General features: G+C 32.1%; 1 protein-coding gene across 1 annotated transcript; it reads right to left on the reverse strand.

Moving 5' to 3' along the window:
* Positions 1-392: 392 nt before the first annotated feature.
* On the reverse strand, positions 393-18,619 carry LOC134696454 (protein mono-ADP-ribosyltransferase PARP15-like). The gene is made up of 11 exons (XM_063558275.1): positions 18,522-18,619; positions 15,289-15,362; positions 14,297-14,527; positions 12,588-12,803; positions 11,107-11,146; positions 10,428-10,525; positions 5,817-6,059; positions 5,199-5,429; positions 3,353-3,383; positions 1,473-2,072; positions 393-1,110 (listed from the first exon to the last, which is right to left on the reverse strand). The coding sequence occupies exons 1-11, from the start codon at positions 18,526-18,528 to the stop codon at positions 869-871; spliced, it is 2,013 nt and encodes a 670-aa protein (XP_063414345.1). The 5' UTR covers positions 18,529-18,619; the 3' UTR covers positions 393-868.
* Between the last annotated feature and the right edge of the window lie 4,464 nt (positions 18,620-23,083).

A 23,083-nucleotide genomic window follows, 5' to 3' on the forward strand; every position in this document is an offset into this window, starting at 1 on the left:
AAAACACATTACATAGATAGGGAATATTGTGCGTGTGTACATGTTTGAATGTGTAGGTGGCACACTCAGAACGATCGTCTCTAGATTTTTTTTTTAGATTTCTTCCATCGGTTCCCGTGTTCACGTAGCAACATGTTTCGTTCCCTTCCAGCTATTCCTGATTATGAATTAATCCTAAACATGCATTTCTCCTAAAGCAAAAACTATTAAACAACTCACCTATACCAATGGTGAACGTTTAATTCCTAGCTGATTCCCGTAATCGTACCTTTCTTGACGACACCCATCGTTATAGCGTCTACCATTGGATGTAGTGAAAATTCATGATTTGACAGGAGAGCGAAATAAACAAGGGGAGCAATTTTATCGAACCGCATTCCGGACTGAGTTAGTTTAAACATGTTTGGTTTTAAAATGTTTGACCGTTCTAGATGTCAGCTACATCTGTGCACGGATCAAAATAGAAAAATGCTCTCTTTTCGGCCGAGTACAAAAAATGCTGCTATTAAAAAACACAAAGTTTGTATCCCATTGATATACTTGTTTTTTTTAAACAATCGTTCCATGGTTTATTCTGGGCGTATCAATACTTACAAAGTGAAACAACAAAATTTAATGTTTTATGGTTGGTACGTACGAAAATAAAATCACTCAAGGTAAAAGCACAATTAATATTATTGAATGATATATCACAGACAAAGTTATATAAATCATTTAAAACATATGAAGCAAAGCACACGGATAAGTACATAATGTGTAATGTGTATTTTGCGATTTTATTTTTTTTGTATCCGCATCCTTGAACAACAAATGTAGCATACATAAATTATCAAATCAAGTTTTAGAAAAATTCTCCATAGTAAAGGTCTCATTGTACAACTTTATACTCAATTACATATTCTGGGTAACATTTAGCACCATCGTATACGACAAACTCTCTTTGTTGAAATTCTCCAACAACGGAATCAAAGAACTCATTGTGTTTTATACATGTTGTTTGGCAAAGCTGTTTACAAGGTGGTCTTTTTAAATTTTGCATTTTATTTTGTGTCGTAAAAACATCTCCTAGACAAACCCTCATCACAAACATTGTACACACTCCTTGGCCATCTGTAAAGAAATGCATGTATTGATTATTCATAATCCAGATGAAAGATTAAATAATGGACTCATTAAAAGCAAGGTGTTATTTTATAAATTATGAATTTTGCTATAACCTCATTTTCTAGTGACCATTTTTTTTTTTTTTTAAATAGTTTTGATTTTTCTACCCTATATAACAATTTAGCAATGTTACTTTTTGGCAAAATCTAGTAATTGCAATATAAATCGTCGACTAATTCATTTAAGACAATTAATGTTATATTTCACAATTATATCCAAAAAAAAGCCATTTTGCGATTAAACAACAAATATTGTATGATTTATTTGTTTGTTTTGTTTTGTTTTGAAATGAGTATCAAGTATCGAACCTGGTGGTGTATATTTATGGGAAAGACTGGCTTCCTCTGCAGCGTACACTCCAGCTCCCAACCACAAGTTAGGAAAGTTCATGGCTGCTAATCTAGGATCTAGTCCATTTTGAAGAAGGACATCTACTCTTTCTTTCTTTGTTCCGTGGAAAAGATAAACCTCATTCAAATCTTGATCTAATTGGTTTGCTATAGTTCTGTTTACATATTGTAAGGTGGAGACTGAACCGCGTGATCTAGGTGTGTTTGCTAATGATTTACATGGTCCATTACTTATGGCTCTACAAAAAAGTCTTTGACAGTCTTGGATGTATTTCTCAAACACTTTAAGATTTTCATTTCTCCTAATAGACACCACTCGGGCACCATTTACTCCGATCGTATTCAGAAATAGAGTTTTAATTGATTGGAAAGTTGTATTATCTGGTTTTACGAGTTTGAAAGGTTGCTGTGAGTGTTTTACAAGTAGTTCCTTGATTGTTTTACTACATTCAAAATGGCTCCAATTAGATGGAGGTTTTGGTTCTTCCTTGTATTTATAACGAAAATATGCTTTGGATCCTCTTTGTGGTATTGCTTGAATGTTATCACTTGGTATGCCTGTAAGAACAAAATCAAACTTGATCGTCTGAAGCGGCACCAACAAAGTAAATCAAATAATTAGAAATCACTTTAATTTGTTCAGTTTCTTTTGGGTTGTGTAATGACTGTTTTTTTATTATTAATTTAGATATAGTATTTGTAAATGGACTGTTTCATCAAATATGTCACATATTGTTTTATGGTTCTATTAAACTGACTTAACGCATTTCGGTCATTCTTAAAGAAAAAATGACTTGAAAACACTCTCTGTAAACTAAAGTTTCACTGTTCATGTCATAATGTTTTTATTTTTTCAATATACCCACTTGTTTTTATCATTATTTTGCTAAATAATATTGAAGCTAGACTTACAGTTTATTTTTTTATGACTTATTTTTTTTTAAATTTTTTAATTGCTCAAAAACAAGTGTTATTTGACAGTTGTTTTCTATTCGTTTGGTGTGTTTTTAGCTCTTGATTTTGATGATTTTTCATACGATATGTTTGTAAATTTATGTTATAGATGTATCATTTCTTGGTCATAACTTAATGGGTTTTTTTTGTCATTGCAAAATATTTGTTTTGAAAGAAATCTTCCAAAGGTTTTGTTAAATAAGTTCAAAATTATTGCAGATTGGATGTTGTTTAGAAATAAATAAACTGCTGCCATTGTTTATATTGATGAAAACCGTTTGTATGTTTCCTTTTAGACTATTTGTGCTTCTTAGTTCGTGATTTGTTGTCTTATAATATATATAGGTTCACTTTTTCTTTTAACAAAGCTTTAACTATGTATGCTGCAAGAAGCTGTTGTTATTACAATATTTCCAGTTTTATGACAGCGAAATGTTTGTTAAGATATCAGAATAGTCGTTTTATCACTGATTAAGCCGATTAGGTTCTATAACCAATTTTGACATTTTGACTGAGTGAGAACGACAAAGTCGGTTGATGCATGCAAAGAAGGATACAATTATCCTGTTGGTGCACTCTCTTGATTAAGGAGGGAATTGATCCCTCAGCCAAAATTTTTGATAAAATAAGGTTCGATTGAATTAGATTTTTTATCATTTTCCTTTGGAACGATTTATATGATTTGAGTATACAACCGTTGCCTTAATTCTATGACAAGAGATAATACACAGAAGAGTCTAAGCGGTACGCTTTCATCTTGAATATGATCCCTTTTAGTTTGTTGTTGTGTAAATCTCAATTAAGTGTCGTCTATGTAAATCCTGATAATTAATCTTAAGACCGGTACTATTGATAAATATTTTTTTCATAAACATTATACATACCTTGTGATCGGGAAAGCTCGTTTCGGTATGCCTGTAAATAAGATAGGTAGATATAAATAGATCCGGATGAAGTTAATTTTTTTATGAATAAAATTCATATCAAATCATCTATAAATAACATTTCAGTATGTATTATGCCTGATCATGATAGACAAGTCGATTGAGGTCATACTGCTAACATGCTAAAAGACCTTCGGCAACATGGTGGTAATAACATGGCGATCCATAAATCACTTACAGTTTTTGTTTCTTTTCGAAATTTTACCTTAAATATTTTAAACAAACATATGATTTCTCCCAAAGTTGTATATCTGGTTACCGAAAAGGACGCTAAAGTAGCAACAGATGTGCTCTTCACACTGAAACTGTTATTATACGAACAAACGTTTCGTGGTTGAGACAGAAATCTCAAAATGTAGCAAAGTGAGGGATAAAAACAGAGTCTAGCATGTGGACTTTACTTTGGACATCAGTTCATATATCACGCTTTGAATTTACCAACTCTAAACAGATTAGTTTTATAGTCTGACTTTCGATCTTTTATATCTGGGCGTCACTGTTGATTTTTGTGTGGACAAGGCGCGTTTTTTGGCGTATTGAATTTTAAACCTGATGCTTTTTGTTATCTATTAATCATGTTTTTCTTTGTCTAATATGTTCTCCTATTTATTTGTATTGTAGTCCTGTAATATTATGTTGTCATCTCAATGTTAAATTTAACTTTGCCATTAAAGTGTGAGGTTTGGCATGCCACAAAACCAGGTTCAACCCACCACTTTTATTCCCCTTTAAAAGTGTCCTGTACCAAGTCAGGAAGATGGCCATTGTTATATTATTGTTCGTTTATGTGTGTTGCATTTTAACGTTGAGTCGTTTGTGTTTTCTCTTATTTTTGAGATATTGAGATAAGACGTGGCACGGTACTTGTCTATCCCAAATTCATGTATTTGGTTTTCATGTTATATTTGTTATTCTCGTGGTGTTTTGTCTGATGCTTGGTCCGTTTCTGTGTGTGTTACGTTTCGGTGTTATGTCGTTGTTCTCCTCTTATATTTAATGCGTTTCCCTCGGTTTTAGTTTGATACCCCGATTTTGTTTTTTGTCCATGGATTTATGAGTTTTGAACAACGGTATACTAATGTTGCCTTTATTTAAATCTGCTTAATTAGAAGAAAAAAACTGGGAATTGAAATATATTGATATGGATTCCGACAAGTTTCGTAAAGCTTTGAAAATTTTCAAATTATGTACTCACTATAGTTTTTGCATTCATTGATCATCAAAGCACAAAAACAAACATGTACAAAAGATCAGCCAAGAAAAACGAATTCCTTCATTAAGTTGTTCATACAGCCACCATCTTAAGGGATACAATTTGATACATCATATCAGAATATATGTAATGTTGATACAGACACCATCTTTAAGGGATACAATTTGATACATCATATCAGAATATGTGTAATGTTGATAAAAAACGTGAATTGGGGATAATATCGAAGAGACATCAACCCGACCGAAGAGAAAAAAGCATGCTGTATGTATTTCTCTGTATCAACATTTTGTCTTTTTAATACTCTAAGAATAAGTCATTGGTTTTGCAGGTTTAAATTCTAAATTAGTCAATTTACTGATATAGTACACTTGAATGGTCTAATGACTTAATAAAATCAGTGAAAGATATGATATTTTGTAATTTGACGAATTTTGTTGAAATCAATCTCAAAAGTTGACATTTCATAGTTAGTCGTTGCATTATTGAAGTCAAACATGTGCGTTATTAGGCAAATACAACTTAATGAGTATAGCTTTATTGATATTAAAAATTGTTTAAAGACTATTTTACCTTTTCGATGCTTGACCAAGTGATGTTACCGCCATATATAACGATTTTGATATCCGAAATAGTTGTTTGTGGATGGTGATGAAGGAAATCACGTATTGCATCTATAAATATGGATGCTGAAATATCAGATGGAAATTTGAGTTCCCCTGTACCAATCGCCGGAAAAGCTATACTGCGAGTATCATATCTACTTGCTGTTGCTAGACAGTTTTTCACAAATTTTGAAAGAACCTAGAATGGAAAATCAAAAAACCTTTGAATTATTTTTTTATAATAGAACACAAAATGCAAAATTCAATCAACTCTTCTATTCATTGAAAAATATTACATTTGAAAACATGGGCGATAATCATCTGTCTATACCTCGTAAGATCAGATACTCAATGGCAAGTAATTTCGTATTTTGCATTTAGTTTTGTAAATTTCTGAATTTGCTTGATTTGAAAGTGATTCATATATATATCACAAAATTAAAAGTAATCACCAATTTAACATTGTTATTCACATTTACCTAGTCAAATTGATTTACCTCATACTTTTTTCAGTTACAATACTTAGCAGGAAAGAAATTGTTTTGATAACGTCGGAGCTTTTGGAAATATTAAAATTTATAGTTACCTCATCTGGTTTTGCATTCTCACCATTGGCAGCGAAGCATAACACTCGTCCGTGGTATACCTTTTTATATCTCAGGTCATAACCATTAGTAATAACGAATTCCCCATTTTTTAAAGTACCGTCGAAACTGTCATTTATTTCATTTTGTATTGCTTGTCCTGCAGCTTTTAAAACAGCGGTTGAAAGTCCTGCAGTTTGATTCAATTGTAGATTATGTGAGCACGTGTGTACCAAAACGTCTGCCTGTTATGTAGAAAGCACTCAACAACTCATATTTGAAAGAAAAGAAAAAGTGAATAACTTTAATACCGATCTCCGAGAAATATTATAAATGGCAAGTCCCTAGGCAAATGGCAAAATCAAAAGCTTAAACAAATCAAACGAATGAATGGCAACTGTCAAACAAGTGGGATATTCTACACGCGGTTTAATCCACCTAACAAGTGAGGAATATATCAGTTGTTTTCACTTTTTCTGTTCATTATTAGAGTTTGATTTTAACATTTATGATGAAATTCCAAATTTTGAATTTTAAAAATGTGTTTTTATTTTTAAAGTCGCCAATAAACAAAATCTACATCTCTGCTTAAAGACCAAACAGCCTATTCATTTCTACCAGTGATTTTCCCTTGCAATTTTGTGTGATTGTATTTCATGATTTGAGGAACAAAATATGATGAAAAAAATTGGGGGTCGCCGACTTAGTTTTGTCACTATAGCAACCTCAGTTTCGTGTTTTCCCGAATATTAACATAATATTTACATGTAATCTAAACTCTCAAAAAATCCGTTAACCAAACATACAAGCATAATTCTTGTTTCACGTTAAAACGTAGATTTGTATTAGTATCTATCAAATACAGGTTCAAGAGTTTTAAACTAATATTGTTTTGATTTTTAAAAACATGATTTATTTCATTCCCGCCAAAAATTAAACGTAAAAATGAAAAACGTATACAGTATTAAAACAAATCTACCAGTGATTTTTCATAAAAATTTAAAGAAGGAAAGTGCCATGTGTACTCTTCAAAATAAAGCAAATAACGTGTATGTCACCGATCTTTTAAAAAAGCTATGAGCAATTTTCATGTTTTTTTCTCGTTCGTTTTGGAGAAAAGAGTTGTCTTTCTTCAAAACATTGCATCTGACGTCATAGTACAAACTTTCCTTGCTGGCGCACTATTTGAAAAAAAAATCGCATATTGGACGTTTGAAACCCAAACAAATAACAACTTTATTCCCCTACTTTATTATCCGGTAATACAAAAGATTAAAGATTGTATCAGGATGTTGTTGCCGCACAATATATTATCCTTCAGAAACACCATCTGTCTGAATGGAAAATTGTTTGAAATAACCTTCACGTCGCTTTTGTTAGGAAAGTCTGTTTGTGTCCTCTGTCCCTCATTAGCAAAATTATTGAAAATAAAAAAAGAAATGAATGATGGCACTGTCTAACCTGCAGAGTATTTGACTATATCACACTAGATATTGGGTTTTTTTTTGGCGTCAATTTCAGAAGTATGCCGTAACAAACTCATTCGAGGCTGTTGACAGATGGACAAACACAAACATGGACTTCTTTATACCATTTTTTACCCGACTAAGACGAAGGTATAGAAGTTATTCCATCTTGTTTGTGAATTCATAATTTCTAACTATTTCAGATTTTACTTTAAGGAAATTAAAATTATAGGTATAATATATGATTTTTTTATTCTCAAACGTTATACATCTACCATAAAATACAATCCCTGTTATTACTACCTCACGTGTTTCGAATAGACAGTAAATATAAAATACAAAAAGTTCTTAATTCAAAAATTAATTTAGAAATACTTTTCTTGTTGAAAACTACACAAGGTTGTTGCCGGCATTAAATAAAGGCAACAGTAGTATACCGCTGTTCAAAACTCATAAATCCATGGACAAAAAACAAAATTGGGGTAACAAACTAAAACCGAGGGAAACGCATTAAATATAAGAGGAGAACAACGACACAACACCGAAACGCAACACACACAGAAACGGACCAAGCAACAGACAAAACACCACGAGAATAACAAATGTAACATCAAAACCAAATACGTGAATTTGGGATAGACAAGTACCGTGCCACGTCTTATCTCAATATCTCAAAAATAAGAGAAAACACAAACGACTCAACGTTAAAATGCAACACACACAGAAACGAACAATATTATAACAATGGCCATCTTCCTGACTTGGTACAGGACACTTTTAAGGGGGAATAAAAGTGGGTTGAACCTGGTTTTATGGCATGCCAAACCTCGCACTTTAATGGCAAAGTTAAATATAACATTGAAATGACAACATAATATTACAGGACTACAATACAAATAAATAGGAGAACACATTAGACAAAGAAAAACATGATGAATAGATAACAAAAGGCATCAGGTTTAAAATTCAATACGCCAAACAATTGTTTTCAATCTTTCATAGTTGTACAGCTAAATGAAAGGGAGATATTTTATCTCGCAGATTTTATGTTGGATATTATTCTTGGAGCAATTGTTTTTGTCATAAGTTAAATTTATAACAATTTAGTTTTAAAAACCGTAAATTTTGATTTTAATCCAAATTCACTGAGTATTAATTTTATTAACATGTTTTGCCTTTCAGCTAATTTTCCTACTGCATGTAGGGTTTAACTTTGGTTGGCTTCCTTGCTTTGTTTGAATACATTTTTATTCAAGCTTTGTAATGAAGATTGACATCTTCATATATAGGTCTGCAAGCATGTATATATGATATTTAAATTCAATTGGACGTTATCAAAATATAATTATACAAAATATACAAACAAAGCAAGCAAGCTGACAAAAAAGTTGATATGCATATACATGAGGAAATTAGCTGTTAGCTTCAGTGAGATCAGGCGAAATGTTTATCATTTCTCCTTAAGACAATTTGAAATGAATAATTGACAAACGCCAGTGACCATTTGTCCTTAGTTTTTTTTTACTATAAGATTTTGTAAAAAAAGCAGTATAAATAAATTTTAGCTTCATTGCAAGATCGGATTTTATTTTATTTATTACGAGAATCATCCAGCCATCAGTTACATAAAATTGAGAAAGGAAATGGTGAATATGTCAAAGCGACAACCACCCGACCATAGAGCAAACAACAGCCGAAGGCAACCAATCGGTCTTCAATGTAGCGAGAATTCCTGCACCCATAGGCGTCCTTCAGCTGGCCCCTAAAATATGCATAATAGTACAGTGATAATGGACGTCATACTAAACTCCGAATGCATACTTTGCCAGTATGTCAAAACTTCTAGGAATAATTGTTTATCGGCCTGACCTTCTGAATACTTAACTTCTGAAAACTTGACATTAAAATGAGAAGGGTCATATCACAAGGAACATGTGATAGGACTTCAACTTTATCAAAAACTACCTTGACTAAAAACTTTAACCAAAAACTTTAATCTGAAGCGGGACAGGCGGACGAACGAACGGACGCACATAAATTAGGCGTGAAAATAACTTTCGTCTATCTTATTAACCAATACACAATCGGCGCAAATGAAAGACAACATCAAAGCAAGTGAAAGAATATAAAAAAAAGAAATGCAGATAGGCGGAAATATAAGACAAAATATACGCATTTGAAAGAATGGAAAAAAATGCAGATCGGCGCAAATGCAAAGAGTCGAGATCAAAATTTTTATTTTATTATATTTATTAGAACGTAGGTTAAATATAGTGTAGTATCTTTTGTGTCCATTTGAGCTAAATTTCCGCAGGATATCAGCGCGACGCTTAATTCCCCTTTTCTTGAAGGACGTATTTTTAAACGTGCGCCATGTTGGAATCCGTGAAAACGCGAAATAGGACGCTCTAATTTGACGTTTTATTATTGCTAGAAACAACGTCATAGAGCTTTTTTTATCACTACCAAGTTGCGTTAGTTGATGCGCATAAACCATAGGCTGTTTGGTATTTTAAGTTTAGTTGTCACTTTCAATGTTAAAATCAGCAAGCAGATGAATCTTATTTGTTTATTTATCTAGAAAAAAATGGATTGTTAGCAGAGACCTGTGACAAATACCTATCAAGTTATGTGTATGTTGGTTTATATGGATATTTTCCATACCAGTTTAAGAATCTGGAGTGTTAACAGTAAGACATTATTATAATTTTTATAATCATTGTTCAAATATTCATCACACTTTAATCAATTTATGGTCTATAAGGATTGTCTACCACAGGAATAGATTACATAAGCTGTATTTGGCAGACCTTTCAGGAGTTGTTGGTTCTCAATGCTTGTCAACTTCGTACTTTATTTGGCCTTTTTAACTTTTTCTAATTAAAGCGTCGCTGATTTGTCATTTGTAGATGAAACGCGCGTCTTTTGTAAATACAAAATTCAAATCCTTGTACCTATGATGAGTTTATCTTTATAAAGGTATGCAGGTTTGTAACAAACTGCGATTATGCAGTATAAGAGGAAGCAGTCAGTCCCATTACAATACCAATCACTTGAAAGTTTAATTTATCTCCAAATAACATGTATTTATCAATAAAAACACATCAATTATATTTTGTCTAAACCTATGTTAAATCAAACAAATACCTGTTTCTGTGTCAGATCTCCTACCATGACTTTAATAGTTGTGTTCCCTAGTGTCGTACTTCCAGATGTCTTTTCCATCAACCCCCTGGCCTCATTCCCTGTAATATATTAGACATAATTCAAGGTTCCTAATACTTAGTTTTCTTCAAAATTCAAGGAACTATTTTATCCTTACTTTTGAATTGAATTTCCACATATGTATCTACAATACGTTTTTTTTTTAAATAATAATAACATTGATGGAAACAATGTATCTGCTTATTTCGACCAAAATATTTAAAATTTGAGGCTTTTAAAAAAAAAATTAAAAAAGACATAAAAAGAATAACTATAGTTGTTCAAGGAATCAGAGCTTTGCGTGAGGGGGATGTATTATTTAATTTGAATAATTTTGTAATAGCAACTCTTAACAAACTCTGTACCGTCGTACTAGTAGCGAACAACTGGAAACTGGGTTGGTGATACCCTCGGATATTAACAGTAAATCAGCAACGGTATCGAAAAAAATGAAATCACAAACATACTGAACTCCGAGGAAAATAAATGGTGGATTGAACCTGGTTTTATAGCGCTTAACCTCTTACTTAAGCAGTCGACCCAGAGGTAGAAATAACATCATCGGTACATATTATCCTTAATTACAGAAAATATTCATTCTTAACAGCTTGAAATAACAAACCTTTCAGTCTGGCTCTTCTTCTTGCCGCTGCAACAAATTTCTGAAATTAAAAATAAATCATCAATATAACTGTCTTTTTTCCCACTGTCAAAACATATCCGGTTTGAAAGGGGCAAATAATACTTTGCAAAATTACACTATGCTTCGAAAATTACATATTTCAAACTGACATCTTCCAGATTTTCGATTTATATTATGTTTTGTGGACTTATTTTTCAAACATGTCTTAACTTTGCGGTTGATAAACATAGAAATCATTTAGAAACTAACATGCCAAAGGAGTAAGTTCGGTAAGGGCCATATTTGGCCCCAATTATAAATTTCAAAGTTACAAGACAATAAATGTTTTAAGTTGCCTTAAAGACATGTTAGATAGTTAAACATAACTGTTTTTGCCAAAGTTTAATTCTAACACGTTGATTTTTACATCCAAAAAAGGTCAAGATAAGGAATTTTAGTGAAATTTGACAAAATCAGCTAGATTTCAACCAAACAAAGGACCAGGAAACATAGAGCGCAGGCGTCGACAAGCTTAATATTCAAATAAGACATGTGAAATGTCTTCACACACATTATTTAAAAAGATCTTTGTTGTCGACGTATGCGCTCTATGTTTCCTGCCCAATAATCTATGGAAATTTACCCATTTTCATTTAATTTTTCGTAAAAAATTAATATGGATACAACTTGTGACGTCATAATGAAACGCAGAAACGTAAATTTTTCAACAAAATGGTTTATATCCTAGCTAGTCAATGTATTAGCTATAATTTATCGTGGTATTGGCCAATAAATCTGAATTTGAAATTTACCATAAAAAAGGGGGCCATTTTAGTACCTTATCGAACATACTCCTTTCTTAGGTAAACGTAACCTTTTACGATTTTGCTATTCTGATTGGTTTTCTTTTGATTACATTCCTTATAAAGTGGATATCACTTCGAGGCTTTAAATTCATATTTATATATTCCTGTAGTTCAGGACTTTTGATTACTATAACGATTCTTCTAGATTGAAGGATACTACATGCAAGGAATATATTGAAGAAGTAAAATCACAAAAATACTGAACTCCGAGGAAAATTCCAAACGGAACGTTCCTAATCAAATGGCAAAATCAAAGGATAAAACACATCAAATGATTGGACAACAACGAGTGGTATATATCGTAAAAGAGAACCAGCTATACGAACGATTATTAGACGCCATCATTTGGTCGACCGCTATAGAAAATCTGTGTTAAATATAACTTTGGATATTTTCTGTTGGTCTTGGATTGATCAGCGCTAGTGGTGCTACTGGTTGAACAGGAAGCACATACATTCACGACTCAATTGTAGTTTGTTGCTCTAGATTCAGATAATTTCACATTACTATGTGTGTCTTTCTTTCTTTATTCTTTTCGTTCATGTAATAATTAGTTCGCCTCCTGTTTCCTTCGACTTCATAAAAATAAATTCTACGCTACCAACCCAAACATACCTGATACATTTGGTCTTGGTAAACAACACATATAACTAGTTCCAACTTTGGATTGTGATTTTCTTCGTTGTACCTCTGAACTGCTTCGAATAATGCATTAGCTACGACATTTGGATTGTAGTTCAACTTGCCAGTTCCAAGGGCAGGAAACGCAATTGACTGATGTCCCAAACTATCAGCTTTTTTGAGACACACATTCAGTGCTGTATAAATATGCTTTTAAATAAAAGATATATATGTAATTATAAGAAGACAAAACTATTTTAGCTTGTTAAAAATTTCAAGTTATACGTGTTCTATTGTTTTAACAATGTTATTGCACTACTGGATTTCAAATGTTTAGGTTTGAGCTTTCTTGTAAAATATTTATGCCAAAAGTCGCTACGGACACACGGAATTTATGAAATCTATAGGTTGCTGAAAAATGAATAAAATACAGAAAATACACTTGCCTGATACCGATGGATTTCACAAGAAAAAACATTTAAAATAAAACGGCCGTTTCGAGGTTTGCACAATTAAAAACATTGTGTATCATTATTAGTCTAGAAGCTAATATTTATGCATGTCGAATTCGGTTAAGCTGGTTCTTTGTAGTCAATTAAGATCTGATTCATATTTTTCAGAGCAGGGATTGGACAACAAAATAGTAACACACAAACTCCAATAAACATCTACACATCAACAAAGGTTTGCAAAACCATACATTTCATTATATTAAATACCAGCTATTTGAAAAAAAAGTGCTTAAGTTTCAAAAACGGCTATCACTATACTATTATAAACATCAAACTCATATAACAAAAATGTATTGAGACATATCAAACGACAATGCAGCTCTGTTTTAAGTTTTCTATCATATAAGTATACAGTTGTCTTTTTTGGTGTTTACCAATTATTTATGTTTTGGTCATGGCATCGCATTAACTTATTTTCGACTAACAAGTTTGAATTCATTGAATATTTTTCACCTTTTTTATGTCGAGGTCCGAATTTCTTACAACCATACAAGCATGTGGCGAGCATTCTTCTGGTTTTTTTTAACAATTGTACTGTCAAACAGGGAACAACGTTTTGCTAGTTTATCCTGCAAAATGACGAAGAAGCTTGATGGAATTTAATAGCGCACGGATACAAGCAATCCACTCTAACAAGTCAATGACGCTATAAAAGCGAGACAAATTGACGAACTTTATATATATATTTTCATGCATGTACTTGAAATCTGCATATTGGATATGTTCCTTATGTCATAACTACAATTCCCTTCCCTTTAATGAATTTGACCTACCGAATTAGACTATTTACCGGATTTGTAATCTCATAAGCAACACGACAGGTGTCACATGTGGAGCAGGATCTGTTTACCCTTCCGAAGCACCTGAAATCATCCCTAGTTTGTGTTGGGTTCGTGTTGTTTATTCTTCATTTTTCTATGTTGTGTCATGTGTACTATTTTTGTTTGGTTTTTTTCAACCATGGCGGTGTCAGTTTTTTCAATTGATTTATGAGTTTGACTGTCCCTCTGGTATCTTTTGTCCCTCTTTTACCGATGAAGGACATAACTCTAAAGTTTGCATTTTAGAACTGCATTACTTTAAAATGCGCATAAAATGTAAGAAGCTAGCAAATTACATGTAGTGCTATTGTTGATTTATGAAAATGTGGATAAATAACATTTGGTTTGTGCATATTAATATTATTCAAACCTTTTCATCTTCAGAATCGTTGTAATTTGGAAGATATATATGAAATATATTTAAAGCTTCTAAATAGCCAGGTCCAGTAATTGCAACATCACCAGGGTTAATGTTAAACGGATATTTGACGTTACATTCACTTTGAATACTGTTGCCAGCAGCTGACAGGATTGCCTGTGATGATGGTCCTGCTTTGTCGAGTTGTAACGCAGAATTTGTGGTATTGACTATCACATCAATCTATGCAAGTTTTGAAAGGAATATATATATACCATTGCATGTTCGAGATCAATAAAATATATAGTTGTTAAGTAAATAGAAACGGCCATGGTATTTTTTTCAAAATTTTAATCACTGTTCGTTTGTATTCAGGACCATTTGTCAACTAGGTACATACTTTCATATCTTTTTGAACAGTTGGTTCGTAATATTCTTATTTCATGCATGTACTTTGAACCTCTTTGAATTTAAAATTAGAAAGATTTTGATACATAGGAAAAATAAAGTGTTGTACACAATATAAAAAAGAAGATGTGGTATGATTGCCAATGAGACAACTATCCACAAAAGACCAAAATGATACAAACATTAACAATTATAGGTCACCGTACGGCCTTCAACAATGAGCAAAGCCCAGACCGCATATAGTCAGCTATAAAAGGCCCCGATAAGACAATGTAAATCAATTCAAGCGAGAAAACTAACGGTTATTTTTAAAATGTACTTATTAGTTCCGGTATTTAAATTAGACTGGATGCAATGTCTATTAATTCCGGCATTTAAATTAGACCTAACGCTATGTATTAGAAAAATAAGTGATTTTCACAAGCACCTAGGACGTAACAAAATATTGTATTAGTATAAGGTTTTGTAAAATGTCTCCCTCTTAATCCAACTGTTAAGATAAATAATGTCCGTTTAGTATGAGAACAGATAAGTACAGCAAATTCTGCTAAAGGTATGAAACAAATATTTTAAAGGCAAATAAAAACAAGTTTTACCTCTTGAGTAGCAATGTTCCCTTTCACAATACTAACAGCCGTTCGGCCAATCTGCAAGTATCCATTTCTTCTTCCTAAATGTTTGAACATTTAAAAATTTTTGTTGTTTATAAATTCACTCTTGATATGAACATCCATAATAAAGAAAACCATTTGTTTTGCTATATAAAACATTGGAATATTGGAATAACCGCATTAAGTAGTTTTCATATTCAATTTACGACAGAGTATTTAGTGATTATAAGCGTCGATGCACGTGTTTAGTTCTTTTAAACACCTTTGATTTCTGTATCTTTGAAAGCTTTCCATAAGTTTACGTATCGCGGTTTTAGTGAGCGACTATGCAAAGATAGACAAAAGATACCAAATGGATATTTTAACTCGAAACGAAGGCAAACTGACAATGGTATAGAAAAACAAAAAAAGATAAACAAAAGAAAAACAACATTAAACAGAAGGCTTAGCACGAATGACATTAATAACCAGAGGAGGTTCAAGAGCTCCTAAATGGTAAACAGATCTAGCGAGTTTGGTCCTATTTGTGTAGGTCATGTACGTATTAATCTGATGGTTGTACTTTAAAGGTCACATTCGAAAAAAGTGGAGTTGTGGTTGCAACAGCTGGAACATTTCTGTGAAATAGACATTTCATAACTGTACACAAACTCGTTATTGAAGACACATATATGTAGATATATGTTCTTCCCGGCGAGGAAAGAACCAAAAATTTGCGAAAGCAAATTTACAGATCTAACATTGTTGGGTTGATGTTTAGACGAGTTGTATATATATATATATATTGAACGTAGTTTTCAATTTAGACTCGTTTATATTTTTTTGTTTGGGCTTTGTATCATATTTTCCCTCCGGTTTATATGATCCGTTCATCCTATGTTGACTCTTTAAATTCAAAAGTTTATCTAAAAATGAGGGTACATTTTCTACAAATGAGGATACTCTTTATATGGCCTTCCAAATACTGTTTCGATCCCTAACATCACTGAAGAGACATTTTTTGTCGAAATCCGGATCTGGTGTACTAAAATATGTTGACACCGTATGTTTGTGTCATAACATAGCGGCCACAAGTTTAAAATGTTTTTCTGTTTAGTATTAAATTTATTTTAAGATCCATTTTGTTACATCTTGTGATCAATTTTATTTGGCAATCGCCAATGGCAGTCAGCAGGGTTAAAGAACATCAGTTGTTCGACCTGTTAGTCAAATGCGTTTTGTTTAAATATACTTTTTCACTTTTTTGGTCTTTTGGAAAATGTTGTTTGTGCTGTTTTTAGACCCTTCTACAACGAAATTTGTTTAACATGCACACGTATAAAAATTGCGGTTTTTAACCAACGCAATCATAGGTTTGAACGTAGTTTTCAATTTAGACTCGTATATATATATATATGTGTGTGGAAGAAACCATCAAAGGTACGTTTACAGATTAAAATAACTCCAAATACAGGAACGTAATTAGGAACTTGGTGATTGTTAAAATAAGTATTAGGACGCGTTCTGTTCATCCTTTGTTACCAAATGACATATTGTAAAAACACTTGTACATTATTGAATACGTATTTTGACTTCTTGACTATTTTGGTTTGTTTTTAATTCGTCATGTTTTTTGAAATATTATGATATAACGAGATGGACTATTGAAATTATATATTCATGAGAATGAAAATTATAACAATTTTGGTTTTAATTACAAAAAAAAGATTTATTTATTTATACATTATTCCTTTTTTTTAGGGGGGTAGTTTTATTGTATAATCATTAATCAAGTTATCCCCAATTGCATTACATTTTAAATAATTATTTACAGGTATGTTAAAGCCGAAACAGCATAAAAACGAACCAAATACAACATTTTTAGAAAAAGTTACAATCGAAGTGAAGGAATGTATTTCAAAAATTACAAAAGTAAAATAAAATCGGGATGGATAATGTTCAAACATGTCAAAACGGATAGAAATACTGGTAACAATGGCCGATAATACTGACAAAATACAGGAAGAGGTTCTCATAAATTATTTTTCATTTCGATGAGGACTACACAAGTTGATGACATTCTTTTAGTAGATACTAAAATGTAAATGATATATTCCTCAAATTTTCTAGTAATAATTATCAAAAAATTGGACTCAAACGTAAGGTTCAATCTCCTCCAGGTACATCTCTTTCAATGAAGACGCTGAATTTATTTCGTTGTTCAAAGCGGTGCTTTAAATATGGTATCAGCGTGGAGTATTTAGTTTCCAAAGCTTTAGTGTCTAGTCTACCTGTTTGATTGTAGTTATCGAAGGAACCAGGATTGTAATTTAATACGCAAGACGCGCGATTCGTCTACATTTGACTCATCAGTGACGCTTAGATCAAATTAAATATAAAGCCAAACAAGTACAAAATTGAAGAGCATTGAGAACCCAAAATTTCAAAAAGGTTGTGCGAAATACAGCTTAGGTTATCTATTCCTGGGATAAAAACATTTTGTAAACAGGAAAGTCATGAAAATGTCCATATAAATGATATTCATATCAACACCGAAGTGCTGACTACTGGGCTGGTGATACCCTTAGGGACGCGTGTTTCGTCTACACAAGACTCATTAGTGACCCTCAGATCAAAATATTAATAACACCGAACAAGTACAAAGTTCCAAAAAAGTTGTGCCAAATAAAGCTATGATAGTCTATTCCTAGAATAAGAAAATCCTTAGTTTTGCGAAAAATTCAGTTTGTTCTAGATGATTCAGATGTTTGTTAAGAAATGATATGCAAAACATAACTTATATTATAGAAGACAAAACTATACAGATTATAAGGGTTTTTTATATCAATATTCGGTTAAAGTAACTTACTTACTAAATGTTAATGCATGACAGTTTATTTTGTTTAACAAAACGAAAGTTGTTTCAGTAAAGTTCATAAATCGAAAGTTCGTTGGTTTCATTTTTTAAATCATAAGACATATTGATGTACCAAAATTCAAATAATACATTTATAATTTGGAACGTTATAAATGTAATATTCGTATAAAAAGAGATAATATGAGAGTGCATCACTACTATTACTGCGCACTAAGTTTTGACATCTTGCCAAATTAGAATTTAGTTAATTGTATTGTTTTCGTTAATTCAGTTTGTTTAATTCTACTATCATTCAAAAAAGTGTTAAAAAGAAAATATTAGAAATGTTATATATAAGAATATGAATGAACTATTGTCTTACCGCTCATTTCATTATTTTAAAATTTTTCATCAATCCTTTTATTGATTAGATTATTGTCAAAACTTTTTACTTGTTGGTAGGAACAAAACACAAGGATGTATTATAATTATTTTTGGAATTTGTATGGTCTAAAAATAGAATTAAATCGAAAACCAAATGATTTCCATGTATTTCACTTAGTCAGTACAATACGATAAGCTTTTAATGTCCGTTTAGTATGAGAACAGATTTTGATGTTGGTATTTGTACTAACATTTTTCCCCGAAAACATGTTTATATATAATTTTTCTCTCCTCATTTGTGGAATTAGCATCAGCCTATAGTATTTCGTCCAATATTTCAACACTGGTCGAAATGTTATGTCAATGAAACTATCTTTTTTTTTAACTTATTTTTTTTCACAAACTAGAAAACCACAATCACATATGTCACTTTAATGAAAAAAGATCTGCCTTCTCGGTCAAACAGATTTATTTGGCACATTCCCCATTTCAATTCTCAATTTTATTATTATTGATTATACGGTTATATAGCTATGAAAGGTCAGTTAGAACGAAAAACGTACTATAAAACAATAATACATTGTTAACTTTTTTTCATGTTAACTCGGCATATGTTGTGTAACTGAGAAATTTTAATTTTGGTTAATATAATTGAAATTTGAGACTAAAGTGTTGTTTTTTGTGCTAATTTATTTTCATTGTCTGAAACTAAAACTCCATATTTTCATTAAAAAAATTAAATTTTATATAATAAATAAATGCATGTACTGATGATTAAGGAATTATGTTATGTACTAGGTTAGACATAAGCCTTTTACCAATCTACCTTATTATGTAGAAAAATCACTGCATGAAATACATTTTCGGAGCACGCATTATACGCCTATAGATCGTTCGACTTTTATTTGGACTTTTACTTTGACGTATGCGATTCGTGTTTGTAACATACACCTGGCGTAGTTTAAGTGCTATTTAAACGTATTAGACGCACCCGGAGCGTATCAAAAAACGTATTCCCACATTCAACTAAACTTGCTCTGACATTTACATAGTAACATATGTCGGTCAATTTACAATACCATGTGTATCCAGAAGTAGTATAAACAATAAAATTGAAAACGGAAATGGGAAATATGTCAGAGACAATACCGAACCAAAGAGCAGATAGCAGCCGAATGTTACCTATGAGTCTTCATTGTAGCGAGACTATCCCGTACCAGGATATAGATAAGGATTTAATCTGGCCCCTAAATGAAAATTTGAATTAGTTCAGTGAAACACCCCATAGATACATGTCCCAGACACGCCAGAAGCATGGATAATCGTCCCAGGTATGACTGGAACGTGTTTCAAATACGTTCAAGCCACGTTAGAACTGTGTAGCGTGTATTTCATCTACGTTAGACAAACGCCAGACATTCACTAATATACGTTACTTGGACACCCGATAAACGCGTGTGTACGCTTCTCGTAACACTCATATTGGATGCATTCAACTTGTCAATCATAACTGTAACGTGTGCAAAACGAGATTTACGTGTGTATTGGACGTACGAGAAGCGTACCTGAGCGTTTATCGGGCATTCAAGAAACGTATAGTTGTGTATGCCTTGCGTTTGTGTCTAACGTTAATTGAATGCACGCTACGAAGGAAAATCGTTTCTTGGACGTACTTGAGACGCGTCCCGGTCGTATCTTGAACATTCTATTATAGGGTGTTACAAACACACCCGCATACGTTTAAGTTATAGTCGAACGATCTCGAAGCGTATACAACGGACCTAAACGTGTCTCAAACCATCTGTAGCGCGTTTTTCGCGCTTGTAGCGTATGCATAACGTGCGTGTAGTGTACAGGTACACTCTAGACACATGCTGGAGCTTGATAACAGTTTTTTGTTGCATAAACATTTCCGCGAGTTTTTGCGTTCACCAAGCGTATATACCTATTTCGACGTACTGCAAACTTATGCAAAACGCGTTTAACGATTGCTTATCGTTCCTCTGGCGTGCAACTAATATATACTGACTATGTCAATTTCTTCTGTACGTTTGGTGCACGCCGGTCTATACGCCAATGTGTGTCGCCGGCCTTAATTACACTATGTTCATGGGTATATCATCTTACGCCAACATTTTGATAAATAGATTAAAATAACATTGATGATAAGGGGGTTCTCTCATTGACTGGCCTCTTGGTAACATGTGAATTACAGTTTAATATCAAGATGTCAGCCCTAAAGAGGACCCTCCCCTTACTGTTGTTTTAGTCTAATTGTCAAATGTTTCAAAAGCGTCATCACTCCTGTGTAGAATCAACTATCATTGAATAGTTAAACGATTGCCGACTTTATCAATCGCAGCTAACCAACTGAACTGAAGTTATCGTATATTACAGGTAAGATGTGCATATTTGTCTCATCGGGAATCATTCCTCAATTCTTTATTGTATATCCTCTGTTGCAGTTAGTTCTGTACCGCTACAAAACATACGGAAATTGTTTAGTTTAAATTTTCTGATTTGAAAATTTCCAAATAATTTTGAATTAAGAAATATTTTTCTGATTACTAATAGGGGTTTGGTTAAATTTATTATCTTTGGTTTGATCAGCTTTTCGGCGATTTTATTTGATTGTTGACCTTCCAATCGTTTGGGTTAGGCATTAATTGTTAAAATGAGCACCTGGTTAATTTCATTGTTCGAAAACCAAAATGAAAATAATTTAACGTCATTGGTGGAATTTCTATTTTTTATCACGTTTTAAACCAATATCAACGTTTTGATGTACACTTCTGGCAATATTACAAAATTCATAAGATTCTCAAATGATGAGTTGGGACTGATTATTGGACGATATACCAAAATACCACAAAATGAAAGAAAATGTAAAATATGTAATATCTTAGACGATGAATTTCATTTTTTCTTCAACTGTAAAATAAATGAAAATAAAAGAGAAATCTTTCTAAAATATTATATACAAAAATATGTAAATTTTAATACACTTAATTTTACTGATAAACTCGTGATAATACTTAATCCATCAACACCAAATAATGTAAAAGCAGTTGTTTCTTTTATTAATGAGTCATTAGAACTGAGGAAAGGAGAACAGTTACTGTTTGTATCATATTTCTTATAATATTGTCGAGTTTTCATTATGTTTCATTATGTTTGTTTGTCAATGTATTTGCCACAACCAAAATTGTTTTTTGTATGTTTGGCAAATAAAGATATATATTATTTTATTCCCGTTTCTTAGTAGTGTCATACCCTCTGCACCATCGTATGGTGTCAACATATCTCAATTGAAATTTGACGCTCATGCCTGTTCACAATAATTTCTACCTCAGAGAATAGATAACTTTAGCTGTCTTAGACAAAACTGAAAGAAACACTTTGTCCTCAAGCTTCTTCGTGCCATTTTAACTTTCATATAGTCGAATGTCACTGATGAGTCTTTTGTAGAGGAAAAGCGCGTATGGAGCACATGCAAAATTTTAATCGTGTTACTCATGATAAGTTTATTTATTACCCGATATATACTACTTACAAAAAAAACTGTCGAAACAGGGTTTACGGAAATTCGACGACTGAAATCAGCATTACGTAGACATAGGTTTTTCGTTCATCATCAGAAATGAGTTAACGAATACTTTATGTCTGTGTCTCATATCATTTGCTGCAAGTTTTGGCAGTCCTTGTATTTTTAAATCAGAAAACTACTGTTGACTTAAGTTTTCAAAATAATCTTATTCGTTAACGTTTCAATAAAACTTAGAAAAAGATAGCAGGGAAAATGTGGTATTAGATAAACTCAAATTGCACGGAGACCAAAAGTGACACTTTATGAAATTAGTTGTCTTGCTCTAAACAGAAGATTCTCTGAATGTTTGTATGAATAGGATATATTTCCTGTTAATATATGATAGACATTATACATTGTGACTTGCCCAGGGAGTTGTTTCATTGGCACTCATATGTTTATCAAACTTCCGGTAGAAACAATTAATGTAACATTTCTTCAAGGGCAAAAATTATTCCAGAATAGGCATTATTTATAAACTGACATTATAGTGGAACTAACTTTCAATGACAACCTGAAATGGCTGCTTCGAAAATCAAATTATGTAGTAAGTGTAAACAAATAGAGCATATGGTTTATATCTTGTTTTATCACAATTTGTGAAAAAGAAAATTTTATATCATCTAAATAAAGGAAGATTGCAATTATTATTGGATACTCTGTTTACAAACAACTTCCTTTCCAAGTACTTATGAGTCCTTAATAAAAGAATTAGTGCCAAAATAATATTTAATTTGCACTACAAACAATATTTCATTTGCACTACAAACAATATTTCATTTGCACTACAAACAATATTTCATTTGCACTACAAACAATATTTCATTTGCACTACAAACAATATTTCATTTGCACTACAAACAATATTTCATTTGCACTACAAACAATATTTCATTTGCACTACAAACAATATTTCATTTATGCAAAAATAAGACATTTCATTTGCGCCAATTATACAGGTAAATACAGGTAAC

The sequence above is a fragment of the Mytilus trossulus genome, chromosome 14, assembly GCF_036588685.1.
Source record: "Mytilus trossulus isolate FHL-02 chromosome 14, PNRI_Mtr1.1.1.hap1, whole genome shotgun sequence".
Classification (NCBI taxonomy): Eukaryota; Metazoa; Mollusca; class Bivalvia; order Mytilida; family Mytilidae; genus Mytilus; species Mytilus trossulus.